At 41.2% G+C, this 14303-nt stretch overlaps 1 protein-coding gene across 1 annotated transcript; it reads right to left on the reverse strand.

Annotated features, from left to right (window-relative positions):
• Positions 1 to 515: 515 nt before the first annotated feature.
• LOC109472095 (rabenosyn-5-like) lies at positions 516 to 13994 on the reverse strand. Its single transcript, XM_019771667.1, has 8 exons — positions 13138 to 13994; positions 5643 to 5743; positions 4745 to 4790; positions 3960 to 4121; positions 2520 to 2767; positions 1904 to 1974; positions 1627 to 1713; positions 516 to 1129 (listed from the first exon to the last, which is right to left on the reverse strand). Exons 1-8 carry the CDS (start codon positions 13460 to 13462, stop codon positions 580 to 582), a joined length of 1590 nt encoding a protein of 529 aa, XP_019627226.1. The 5' UTR covers positions 13463 to 13994; the 3' UTR covers positions 516 to 579.
• Positions 13995 to 14303: the final 309 nt, after the last annotated feature.

Raw genomic sequence — 14303 nt, forward strand, 5'->3', positions numbered from 1 at the left:
TCAGCCCAGGTTCATGATCGGACCTGGGGGAGGAGTGTCACAATCTAGTGGGGTCCGGGGGCAAATTTTGGATTTCCAAGCCTTTAAAAAGTAAAAAAATTTTCCACCTTTGGAGAGGCAAATCATGTGGTTGAGAGCGGTTGTTGGTGGTCCTTAGTATGTTTTTATATTTCTACCCAAGATTTTTTTAAAAACTTTATCTAGTATCAAGGTTGATGGATTGGTTTTAAAAAGATTCCGTCACACATCACAAAGTTTCATCAGTTTTGAAATTGATGGAAAAACGGGTGCTGGCTAGAGCTCTGGTTTTACTCCCTAACACAACTTAGGTGTAGCCTCCACCAGGCCATTCTACGGGATTAAGGATCGCAGCATTTCGCAAAAAGGAGAGTAAAATTGGCCAGGTGAGTCAGTCCACAGAATGTTAGTTCTTTCCCTGTGCGGCCAGTCAAAAACTAAGACGGCCAAACTCCCCGGCAAATATTCTCTTGTATGGCTAGCGTAGTTAGTCTGGTAGAGACTAACTTAGGTGGGTGATACTGATAGTATTATGTTTGCATGATTGACTGTGGTCCTATCCTACTCCTGATACGCCTGTCTCCTGTGTTGTCTCCAATACTCCTGCTGGAGTTCTCTCAGATTGGCCTCTAACATTTCTACCTCGTCTAGACGTCCCGCAGCCCTGGCCTGTTCTACAAAACTTCTGATGATGTCCATCTGCTGAAGCATTGGGTCCGTCTCAGTGGTCGCTACGCTACTGGAATCTACCGCGGGGGTCCACCCCTTTCCTATACTTTCTGTCCGATCTCGGTTTGCTGTATCTACGGTTGATGCTGTTGCGCCGCCTTTTCTGTCTTTTTCCGGAGATCGTTTTCTGTGCTCCTCGTTACGCCGTCGCTCCTCGGCTTCTAACGCGGCCTGACGTTCCAAGGCTAAGCGTTGTTCGATCTCTAACCGGCGCTGTTCCTGAAGCTTGCGGAGCTGGTCCTCGCTGGGTAAGGACGGGAGGCCGAAGACGTTGTCCTGGATGAAGAGGGTGCAGTGTTTGCGGATGCCCTGCTGCAGACGGATGGCCTGGGGACTCAGCTGCTGTTCAGCTCCGCTCGCCCCCATAGTAGCAATCTTTTTCCTGTAGGATTAAGGCATACTGTTAATTACTACATATTTGCAGTACCTGTATATTTCCTAGGCCCTATTCCTAGGCCATATCATAAATGCCTGCAGACAGAATGCTAAGTGACACAAATGTTGTGAATGCTTGAAAATGGAGAGAATATGGACAAAGGTATTCATTTTCATTGGTTTATTGGTCATTTTATTTACATTTTTTACCTTTTATACTGTGAATCACAGGGGGTCAGAGGTCATCCTCTTGTTTTCATGATTCATACAATGACATTTTGCTGTTAGAAAAGTAAGAATATTTTTACTAAATGGACAATTTGGAGGTCAAGATACCCTGTCAATGTGAGTTTTCAATAGCTTAACACTCAAGTAGGTAATATGTGACAGCTGACATGTATTTCTTTAATGTTTACCTTCCTTCCGTCCTTCCTATACAGGATTTCCTATCCACACATTTCAAATAGTTGTCTGTGCCCTCGTCTAACAACACAGAATACATACCCAATGGTGTCAATGGCCTCGTAACATCTCATCAGCTGACTGCGAATGTTGTTGGCATGTTCTAGGTTGTAGCTGGTCTCACCAGCACTGAAGACAGAAATGACAAAAAGTTAACTAGATCTATGATGGTGACATTCCACTGCCAAATGTTTCAGCACACTTAAACAATTAGCGAAAGAAATATTTCTAATCATAGTTTTCTGTAGAGAAGCTACATGTACATGCAATAATGTAAAGTGCACAAATCTGGAAGACATTAGAACTGCTGTTGACTTACTTGAGAGATTCGGCCATTTTGGTGTACTCAGGACACATGGCCTCCACCTTGTCCATCAACATGCGCAGTTTCTACCAGAAAACAAAAGACTGAGTTTAAATAGAATAATACACGCTATCTTTCCAACTCTCATGATCTGTGTTGGATGCAACTCAAAGAAATTCTCTCACCTCGGGCCCATCACCCTTCCCTCAACCCTGATGAGAGCCAATCACGACATTGTTTACATGTACCCGATACCTTTGACCCAGTGTTGACACCACCCTTCAATCGGACTTATTACACAAAAATACGTCATATACCCCTTTTCTTTCCAACCCACCTAAAACCTCCCATAGATTGCATAATCTGTGCTGCAAAATGAAGAAAATATTGCCTTTGGGCATTGTCATTGTCAGCCTCCATGTTATGTGGCCACAGTTTTGCCCATACAACATTGCCAGGTTGCCAACATGCAATTGTGCATAATATATATATTATTATGTCATGGGTTTAGGTCCAGACTTCCAAGTCCAGAACTGAACCTAAACCTATGGACTTGAATCCGGACCTGAACCTAAATGTGGGTTTAATTACACAGCACTAGCTAGAGCACTGAGTTACAAACCATACCAACCTCGTACAGTTGCACAATGACAGGTTTGGTAGTTTTCTCCTGGATCTGTCTCTCCCTGCGTCTCATGACGGCCATGCAGTCCTGACAGGTCCTGATGCCGTCCTCCCGCGGCTCCTCCCCCACCACCTCGCCCACCAGTGAGCGCAGGCTCTCCATGGCACGTGTTCCTGCGCTGCCCTGCCGACGGTGGCCCTTCTCCTCACCACGGATGTGCTGTACAGGGTTACCTGCCTTGTTTACCAGCTTTGCTTTTGGGGGACAACAGAGGACAAGTTGACTTTGAATACAGCTGATCAGAGTGAAGATGGAAGAGTGTACAATCACAACAGGGACCATACTTTAAGTTTAAAGTGTTTGACTCAGAACCAAGAGGTCCAGGACTTGAATCCCGCCATGTCACAGACCTTGTGCCCTTGGGAACGGCCCTGTACAAGACTTTCCATGCTTCATTCAGGTGGAAATGAGTGCCTTTCTCTGGTTAGGGACTTCAGATAGGACGTTAGGGACTTTAGATAGGTCCTGTGTTTGGGGAGAGCCACACGCCACGCACGTTAAAGAACCCACCACACCTTTCAAAAAAGAGTAGACTGAGGCATACCCTGGTGTGCTATGGCCCAAATACAAATGTCTTGAAGTTGGTGATTCCCTTCAAATCAGAAAGATGGAGTCCTGGTGAACCCCCATCTCATATCAGCAACATGGTTAGTTTGGTTTTCCTTTAATGTCCACAATCATGATAAAGATCATTGTGGCAAGCACGTCGGCAGAACGTACTGCACCTGCGCGAGACCCATAGTATATTGTACATAGCTCTTCGGCAGAATGTCTCATATAAGGTTGTATTAGCTCATAGAAGGTTAGCATTTTGACAGTAGTTTCCAAATGTTGTGTCAGAAAAGATATCCTCTGCAACAGGGAAAATTCTGATGCAACGTTGACCAAAAATCCAACTAAAAATGCGAAATTCCACAGTTCTGCGCAGGCGCAGTACGTTCTGCCGACGTGCTATTGTGGCATACTCATTTTCACCTGAGTGAAGTGAGGAAAGTTGTGTTAAGTGCCTTTTCCAAGGGCACTTTCAAAAAAGCAGAATGCTCTGCTGTTACACCACATGAACCCACAGTGATTTACATCATCACCAGGAGATCCTAACCCTTCTCACTTCTCACCCTGACGCCTTTAGGCCTTAGGCCTGTAAGTTGTCAGCCTCTTGGTCAGTCTTTTCCACTCTGTTCTATCTTCAACTATCTCTTTAACTACTCGGAAGTCTGGCTCTTCTCGTCTTGTGATTTCAATGATCTGGTCCAACCATCTTTTTCTTGGCCTGCCGGCTGGTCTTTTCTTTTTGGGTTTCCAATTAAAGATTCTTTTCACATCTCTATCTTCCGGCATCCTGTTAGGAGATCCTAACCAACCAAACCAAACCAAATGCAGTCTTACCTGTGAATATCGGTGTGAGGAACTCGGAGCACCTGTTACACATGATGCCCCCACACAGCCGGCAGTGGTGCCGCCGGCGGGACAGATTAAACTTCTCCCCACAGGTGGGGCAGTACGGCACCGCGTCGTCTGGCGCCCAGGGGACCAGGCCTATCTCAAACTCTGGGGGGTGGGGGCGGCAGGGGAATCACATATTTCATACTATTATTTGTGGTTGCAAAAATTCACAGTATGAGAAAAATTAACATGTTTGCAGCACTAAATGAATAAGAAAAAATGGCAAAAAAAGTTCATTATGAAATCTATGTGGTCATAAAGGTTGAATAAATGACTAAACACAGAGAGTATAGTATTCATTTTCATTTGTTTGCATTTTCTTCTTTTCCTTTGGAATTAATTTTGCATTCTATGGCATTAGTATTGTTTTTTAATATCCTTTTTGCAATTTACGGCATATATTTGCTCATCTTACAGTTGCTTGGTACAATTTTTTTGGAAAATACAAAAATTCATGTGACCATGGATGTTATCCATATAATCAAATCAACATAGCCCGTAGAAACATTGTGTTCCCAGCAAGGAACTAAGTTCCTATGTCCTTTTTAGATTGACAATTTTTTTTTTGGAATCTCCTTGGAGTTTTACCGAGAGAAAAAAAATCTATTAGCATAACATGATGGCTGACAGCAGTGCAGGCCATTACTGGTAGTCTAATAGCCTCATTTGCACCTAATTAGAAGATGACAAAATGTTCCATTTGGTAATCTAATAAGCCACTTTCATACCTTTTTTCTTGACTGGATCTGGATTCATCCTATCAAATGCTAACATCTGTAGGGAGAAAGAAAAAAAAAGTAATTCATTAGTGAGAAAATGAGCTGACATTGTTTTCCAAATGAATCACATGTACATGCAGCAGAAAAGTGGCAATTTATTTTGATGTAATCAGTTTTCTGTCATTCTGTTTCAACATGTAATTATTTGTTTCAATCGCATGGTTTCGTCACAGGAGGAATGACAGAAATCCCACTATGTCAGGAGTGAATCGAAAGTGGCGGGAAGACGGAATCTACCACTGTCATGGTTCACAGTTAATGTAAACTGCATCCTTTACACCCCTCACAAAGTAATCTTACTCATGCCAGTAGCCAGGGGGGGGGGGGTCGGTGGGTTCAGAGGAACCCCCCACAAGGCTCAAAGGTCCACTCTTTGGTCCACTTTTCATCTAAAGGTCCAAGATTTTTCTTTAAAAGATGGACTGATTCGTGTCACCAGCGAGGCTGGAATCGTAGGAAAACTGCTCACTTTCACTTTGTCATTGGAAAAAGTTATCTCTGATTTTTCTTTGAAAAAATGCAGAAAATTCAATTCCAGAAGGTCCATTTTAAAAACTTTCCTGGGGAAGCATGCCCCCAGACCCCCCTAGGAACCTCACGCCTTTGGCGCTCGCTGGTCCCTCAAGCTGTGGGAAGAACCCTCCATTGAAAATCCTGGCTATGAGCATGCTACTCCGTATCAAAAATGTGTACCTTGTCAAGTGTAACCGTGTTCCCGCCATTTTCTATTTACTCCTGACTAATGATGAAGGTTGACAAAATCGACCAAAAATTTATGGTAAGTCCTTCCTTGTGTTGGAACAAAGTTTAAACTCTACAAATAACAAATGACAGTTATGTTTCCCACCTTCTCAAGTCTGATGAGAAGTTTGTTCATCTCGATGACGTAGAAGTCAATCCTTGCATCACGGATCTTCTTGAAGTTATCCATGTGGCTGCGACTGGTGCCTTCAGAGAGAAAAACAGGTACTAATTGTGCTCACGTGTAAAAAATCCTAATTTTAAAGCTTTTCTACTTTAGTAAAAGCGTTTTTTTTAATGTCATGAGATTGTAAATGAAGTGAGGAACAGTACAATGTAGATCTAATAAATTCTTAAAGGCGGCATTTCACATTTATATTCCTGTATATATATTTTTTTTTACAACCTACTATATGATTATCCTACGGTTCCTACCAATTCAGTATGAGTACTGAACATTGGATGAAAATTTTGTCTCTTACAACTTAGTTTACATTTCAAACCCTCAAAATTGCAAAACAAACATTTAATTTTGTTACATTATATCAACATGTAATAAAACAACGTATGTATACCTAGGAACAAAACACTTTTGTTGAAAGTTTAGATTGTTATAACAAGCTCAGAGAAAACTGATGTACATGTAAATTAATATATATTACTCAAGTCTAGTAGTACTACCCGTGTTTAAAACTCGGTCATTACCTTTACCCAAAGGAAAACATTATTGTTTTTGCTCTGTTTCTTCTTCCTCTTCCGTTCTAAACACTGACCTCTGACCTGGTCAATGACCAGGCTGTCTCTCACCATGGTAATTGGTGTTGGGTTACATAATGTTGCAATTTTATAGTAGGAGGGATTTAGACTCAGGTCACCATACGTGTGTGAATGTGTAAACATTACTAGTATGCATTTGCTGAAATGCAAATGTTACCTTTCTAGTTATGAGTGGATTAGCTTTTGAAGAAAATTTAGAATGTTGTTATAACAGGCTCAGAGCAAAGGCAGTCAGTATTAAGAAGAATCCCTATGGAGCGTTGGCGTCCGTTCTGTCGTGTTACCAGTAGCGAGGTGAGTAGATTTAGCGTCAGATGAGGTGAGGAGGAGGGCCGGGGGCTCACTACCCGTCACACAATCTCTACACATGCCTCATGTTCACTGTACAGAGACGTTGACAGGCAGCGAGTCCCAGCCAATCAGCAAACAGGAGAGAAGCATGTAGTAGATCTAGAGAGAGCCAATCAGCCGTCAGGACAGGCCCAGAGCTTGGCTGGAGCTGGCAGGTCAGATAGAATGAAGCTTTTTTGGTTTGCCATCAGAATTATGGATTAAATGTGGCAAAGTTTTTACAATTTTAAATGACAGTTCAAGGATGAATATTCAGAAATGTAGCCTCTTGATCTGTGCGTGTGCTCTTCGGTAAATAAAAAATTAATCACTATGCAATGCAGTTACACATTTGTTACTTCTTTTATGCATAGCTAGCTTCTAAGTAGTAATATGTTGTGTTAACTCACACACTAACATTAATGTTAAATAGCAATGAACCATGTAGATGATAAAAAAAACACCACCTTCATGAGAACTACTCGAACTACAAGATTTTAACCTCCTTGCTCCAAGCAAAGGATCTAACATCCGTGTCCATGATATCACCAGGGTCCATAATATCACCACCTTGAGAAATATTGTGCTTTAAGATATTTTTACTGCAACATATACTTTTGGTATGCACTGACCTGCACACCTCAAATGTACATACCTAGGGTATGTTGCAGTAAAAATATCTTTAACCACACTTTTTGTCAAGGTGACAAAAGGACACAGAATGATGTTATATGAAAATTCTAAAAACTAGCCCACACTTCAGAGCCACATACATGTTCAAGGTAGGGTATGTACCAAAATTACACAATGAATCAAATAGGAAACAAATACACACACACACACAGGATAGAAAACAGTTGAAACATTCCCCAAATCCTCAGAACCCTTATAGTATGACTATGGTAACTAAAGATCCTACCAGAGCTTAATATCTAATTAAACTGGAAGACAAGTCTGAGGCCCGACAACCTGTCACTCTCTCTACATGGACGGTATGGGGCGACCACAGCATGTATTGGAAGTGACAAGCCAGCAGGCACACACAGTTCACCGGCCAACTCTTCTGTATCTCTATTGGTAACAATTAGCCGATATAGCCACCCTTCGGTATCACACAAAAGCTTAAAACTCCTACATGACCATGGAAGCAATCATAGAACCCTACCTGGAAACAACATCAACTTTCATCCCTGGCTGCTTTTTGAGATTTGGGTCAACTTACAGGAGCTGGAAATTGTACCTAATACTTGAGAATTAGCCACTTTAAATTTCCCTTGGTGAAATTTTTTTCCGCCAGCCCTGGTTCATGATCAGACCTGGCGGAAGTGCTCGCAATCTCAGTGAAAAATTTTGGATTTCCTTTAAAACTGTTTGACGTCCAAACAGCCTAACACCTTTCCTACAATACCGTTTAAACTGCAACCTTCAAGCAAGGCTGTAACATAACACAAGAGGAAATGTAGACGTAACACAACTGTTTGATGTCCAAACGGCCTAACACCTTTCCTACAATATTGTCAGCTGCAACATGCAAGCAAGGCTGTAACGCAAGAAGAAAATGTAGATGTAAAACAACTGACTTATCTGAAACCTTCAGTACTCTGACAGGAGGAGGCCACAAGCTGGAGAACACAACAGACTTCATAGTGGCCAGCCTTCCTTCTCTGCAACACTGCCTCTTCCACACAGATCCTTCAACCTGACTGTCCTCCACAGCACCCAGGGCACACTGACTAACACACCTCTCCACCCAACCCCTTATATCCCTGGTAAAACTCTCTAGTGAGTTGCCCAAATGACATCTATCAATTACATGAAACACAAGTGCATCCTGTCATTATGGTAAATGGAAATGAGACGTCCAAACTGACGAGTTTTTAACGACAGGCATCCCTAGGCCATACTAATTTAATTTGTTGTTTCTCGGATTTGCCCTGTCTATTTTTTTTCAGATTTGCAAAAAAAAAATTCTTTTTTTGTTCTAAATCAACTGCAAAATGTTCAATGAAAGACTTTAGGCCCCAACGGTTGAAAGTCCTTTTCTTTCTAGTTGTTAAAGTTTTTCAATGCAACAGTGCAAGTTTTAATTATAAACCAGCCTGGTATGTTCACTTCATGGCTCATATTGTAACATTTCCGGCTATCATGGGGTGCCTTGGCCTGTTTTTTGTTTTTTTTTCGCCCTGTCGCTTCATATTTTTCAGAAAAAATCCGAGAAACGACAAATTAAATTGGTGTGGCCCTACAGTGATGGGAGGGCTGGGGGAATGAAGGATCAGCAAAGTGCAAGGTCCTATTCATTTGTACATATTACCTCTGCACCTGTACTAAACAGTGTACAAAGTGATGTGCTAATGGTATGCATTACATACATCATGTATATTGGCTGGCTGATTGGCCCCATCAGAATTATGGATTAAAGGTGGCAAACTTTTTACATCCTAAATTACAGTTCAAGGATGAATACTGTCACCAAAATAGCCCCAATGGTTCAGGACAACTATACTTTGAGAATCACTACTCTGACTGTCTCAAAATGTAGGAGCAGATCTGGTGTACGTGTGTATTCCTTATATTATATATTATATGCTGAAATCTGACTGTGCTTTCATGTTCAATAACATACCAATGGCACCTAACCACCTCTCCCGGCAAACTCTCACTGTGGCAAAACTACCTCACACGCCTGCAAAGGAGGCTAACAGCTTGTTTGTTTGTTTGTTTGTTTCGCATAACCGGTAAACCGCCTTTAGGCGTAACAAACCAGTTTTGTACATGTGTGTACATGTACAAGCTGCGTAAGACCGGACTGTAAGATTTTGAACCACTCACACGGGAAGATCCCCTACTCTTTTCGATAAGTGTGGTGGGTTCTTTAACGTGCATGGGGTGTTAGAATTGATTGCTGGATTGATGTGTAACTAAAATTTGTCATCAAAGGTCTTTGCCATTTAATTCACTTTTCTCTGAGAACTTAGGGTAAAACCATACAGGTACATGTATAATATCTTGGTTGTCTGCAAAGCAGTCTCAACGACTAAAGTAAAGCCCCAGTCACACATTCACAACCTTCCCCAATTTGTTCCCAAACACCAGCCGACCAGGTTCAGTTGACAATCAGGAGCACTCTGACCAGATTTAGGACATGACTATAGTAGTACTTTTCTACTAGTATGTGATTCGAAATGAATTTGAGTTAAATTTGAGTCAAACATAACCCACCAACATTCTCCTAACACTGCTGACTTACTCCCAAATGGTTCGCTAGTTGTCTGCTGAGTTGCAGTCGAACACCAACCAACCATGGCCGAATCTCTCCCAACCAACGCCCCAGATCTTTTATGTTTAATTTTAAACTTTCAGCTGGCAATAGTTATTTTTGCTGAATTTGCTGACCCAGGCAACTTTGCGATGGTCCTTACCATGTTTGGGGGGCGTTCGGCTAGTGGTAATGAATTCGTGAATGTGTGACTGGGTCTTAAAAATATTAAATCTCATGGAACAGACCTTCCCAATGCCCTAGCAGGTGGGACAGACAGACGTGTACTGGTATGGAAATACACATCAGGACGTGTGATTGTCACCATGATTGCCAATTTGTACCCCCTTTCAGAGGTAAGTGGTTGTAATGACACTGATTCTGGTCCATTCTGTTGCTCATTTGGAGGACAGAAGTGATTCTCACACAAATCCATTACACAATGAAGGGTGGGAAATGTAGCATGCAATTTTCTGATGAGATTATTTCAATATCAATCAAAGCCCTTTGGAGGTCGAGGAAAACTTTTGCCCATTTCATATGTATACTCAGGGCTTGAAGAACTTTTTTTCTGCGAGTGCACGTAACACTGGAAATTACCTGCACCAAATTTTACCTGCACCACACAGACTTTGAGAAGTTTATGAATCTCAGTAATAATAACAAGTGTTCAGAAACTATTGATATTATTTCTTTTATAGTGCTTCCTCTATAGTTGGTAACAGTGAATGCTGCAAATAAGAATCCACATACACCTTACATTTGTATATAAACCAAGTACATGTACATACATGTAGGCCAATACCTGCACAGCTCCAATTTTACCTACACTAAGGTGCATATGCACCCAGTATTTCAAGCCCTCATACTGTACATTGTACAGTGCTGCATATTTAATCATAGTACGTAGTAGGGTTAACACTAGATTTGAAGGTGATCTGACCTTGAGGTTATAAAATATAAATCCCTATGTATGTTTTATTCTTGCTATAGTATCTCTGATGTCTTCAATTATGAAAATCTGTAGTGTGGCCTTGATTTTCAAATGAGTAACTGATACTTTTCTTTCTTTACATTTGTTGCTCTAACTATCCAGTGCTGAAGGAACAAAAATGGGTCAAACTTAAACAAAAAATGATAGGTTGAATATATATATATTACCAAACAGCTTTACAAGAGGCAAACTACCTGAAGACATACATTAATTGGCAACTTATTGAATTGACAAGTTTCTAGTACTCTCCCAAAACTCTCAAAACAGAGGACAGAAATATAATGACCTCAATAGATTTTCCAATTACTGTTCTCCATTATAGGCAATGTCAGTGGATCAACAAATACTAGTATATTCATGAGAGGTGCCTAAGCCAGCAAATTATGTAAATGAAGCAAGGATATACATATGATTGTAATATCTGCAAGGGCATCTTGGACAGGAGCATTGAATTTCAAACATGTGACAGGCAGTAGTCAAGCTATAGCCTGGGTACCATCCAGATTTTCGCTACGCAACGCTCGAAAAAATCATGATTTTTTCAAGCGTTACGTAGCGAAAATCCAGATGGTACCCAGGCTAGTCAAGCTATTCCACCAAGCATTTGTCTATATCCATTAAAGGAGCATTATGTAACATTTTTGCACCAAAAATTGAAATAAATATGTTTCTTGAAAAAAAATTGTGCGATTGCAACTTAGTTACAGTTTCAACAAATTTGTACAATTACTTTTATCTCACCTTTCTGGAATTTATTGCTGGCACTAAAACAGCCCACATGAGGGGCACTCAGTTTGTGGTGCCACCACAAACTACCAGAAGGTAAACAAACATGGCTGACAGATGTGTTTCCAGCTTTTAAACACACTCAAAAGGTGTCATATTTTAGCATCTCCACTTCCTTCAAATGACACTTATTTGCAATGGAGTAGGGTTGATCCAACTGACTTCGTATTATTGTATCATGTTACATAATGCCTATATTATAATACTTAATCTTTAAAGTTTAAATCTTGAAACTAGCAATAGCAATCTTTTTGGAACACACACACCACAAAACCCTGGAAATGCACAGTCCATTCTTGTGTTGTTTGCACAGACTACTACAAGCAGTATGTATTTTTACCGAGTTGACCAATATTAAAGTGAGTATTTTAAGCGCTACCTTTGATGCAGTACATATACGAAAAGGTAGATGTCTCTGCAGCACAGACAAGAGATAGAGCAGGATGTGAATATAGATAGAGAAGAGTTATGACAGTAGTAGAGACCAACCATCCATACAGGGGAAGGGTGTACACAAATTATTCACCAGTCATCACAGCATAGAAATACTTTTAGTAGAAGTGTCAGTACAAGAGAAATACACATACCCAGGCTTCTAAATTCAAATGTATCTACATGTATGTGCATGGAAGGCATATTCTGGTGCAAGTCATATAGTCTAAACATTTAGTGGGACTTGGACGAATCATAATTCACTAGAAATATACGAAAATGGTCAAATTAGGATTACTTGGTTAAAAACTTACAGGAGGGCCTGCATGCCCTTTTTCATAAAGCGTAGGCAGCATCCGCAAAAATCAACGTAATTCGTAATAAGACATTAGCCACAAATCGTAAAGCCGTAATCAGCTCTGAGACTTTAACGTAATTCGTAATTTGCAGTGCCAAAATTTTGCGTAATCACTACCCCCCATGCAGACCCTCTTAAAGTAATTATGACCATTTAATAAACATTACAACAACATAATGACCTGTTTATGACACTGTCATTCATGTGTTAAGCACTATTGTTAGGTATAAAATACAATAATTATTACATAAGTGCCCTGCCCAAAGGTCCACTCGAATTCGAAATACTGTAAATCACATTATGTTTGCGGTAGCAAAAGTTTGCAGTCTAAAGAAAAAGGACATGTTTTTGGGGACTACTATATATGTACACAGTGGCGGCAGGTGCAGCAAAAAGAAAATTGGCAAATTATTTGTTCACGGTAAGTAATTATCAATTACAGAAATGACTGATAAAATTGCGAACATAAAAGTACCGGAAAAAAAATTTGTGATTTACAGTATTTGACGTTTCATACCAAAGACATGCGGCTACAAATAAAACTATACACAAGCAAAAATGGCGACACTACTTCCCATCACACACCTCTTTGCATGATGGGAAATGAAATGGCGGCGCTTGTGGACGTGAACTAAAATAAAACGGGTTTCGCTACTGATTCTTACCAAAGTCTTGTGGCTCCCACATTGTCGGATCCACGCCGCCGACGTAGTACGCCGTGCTGATTGCGGCCACCTGGTCGCTGCTGTCCGAGCGTCCGACCGCAGTCCCCCGGTCCGACCTCACGCCATCCTGGTCCCTCCCGTGCCGCAACAGCTTACTCTTGGCCCTCCCAAACAACCCCTTCAGATGCTGGAACACTTGTTTATCTGCCTCCGTGTTGTGAGCCTCCTCAAAATGGTTCTGTAACTGCTGCACCGTCTGTAAGTCCTTCATACAGATCGGGCACAGGAAGCCCTCACGGATGTCCCCAGAATCACTGGCTGCCATCGTGCTTAGTCTTGTTCGGTTCCGTATTTTTGTTTCTTTCCGGTGTAAATTTTGAACCGGTCAGGGTTTTTTGACACACGCCCTAGTTGTTTGGGGGGCGGGGCCCCTTTGAACTATACCTCGTTCAAGTCAAGTTTTTCATAATTTCTGACGGAATAACTATCATCACGACATCATAATAGTGTCTTCTGATCCTTGGGAGATGACAGGACGGTAATATCGATGTAAGATGACCGCACGACGCTTATTTATAAAAGCAAACAACGTCACGAAAAATAATCAGGGGCCAAGATGTGGGGGAGGGGGGCAAGGTGAAATAAATCGACTGCTCACACTTCCGTTACCGCGATCCAGTCCCCACTTTTGGCGGCACATGTCCCGTTCACAACCCCAGCCGACAAACTGGTACAATTTTACGCCATTCCGGATCCGGTGGGATAAAATATAGCGGTGTAAAAAAACCTGGATGTAGCGCAGCAGCTCAGCTCTTAGCTCCAGACACCGAACAATTACGTCATGGGTCAAAAGGTCAAGATGATATACCTGATTATCCTATAAGGCATCGGTAGGACAGATTGTAGCACAAGGTAGAGACTGTCTTGCCGTCTTCTAAAACTTTGCTTCGATGGTACAAATGTATTCCTAAAACGAACTGGCTTTTGCTTTTACTTTCTTTGATTATATGACAAACAATACATTAATCGGATGCCTTTGTATTTCAAATCTCCGTGTTAAAACGTTAACGTAATTTAAGTATATCAGTTTGTCCAAAAGAAGATAGATTCGGAAGAAAAGAAAACTTCATTGTGTGCTGAAAACATTTTCCCATTCCCATTCACTG

The sequence above is a fragment of the Branchiostoma belcheri genome, unplaced genomic scaffold, assembly GCF_001625305.1.
Source record: "Branchiostoma belcheri isolate BF01 breed outbred unplaced genomic scaffold, Haploidv18h27 scaffold266, whole genome shotgun sequence".
Classification (NCBI taxonomy): Eukaryota; Metazoa; Chordata; class Leptocardii; order Amphioxiformes; family Branchiostomatidae; genus Branchiostoma; species Branchiostoma belcheri.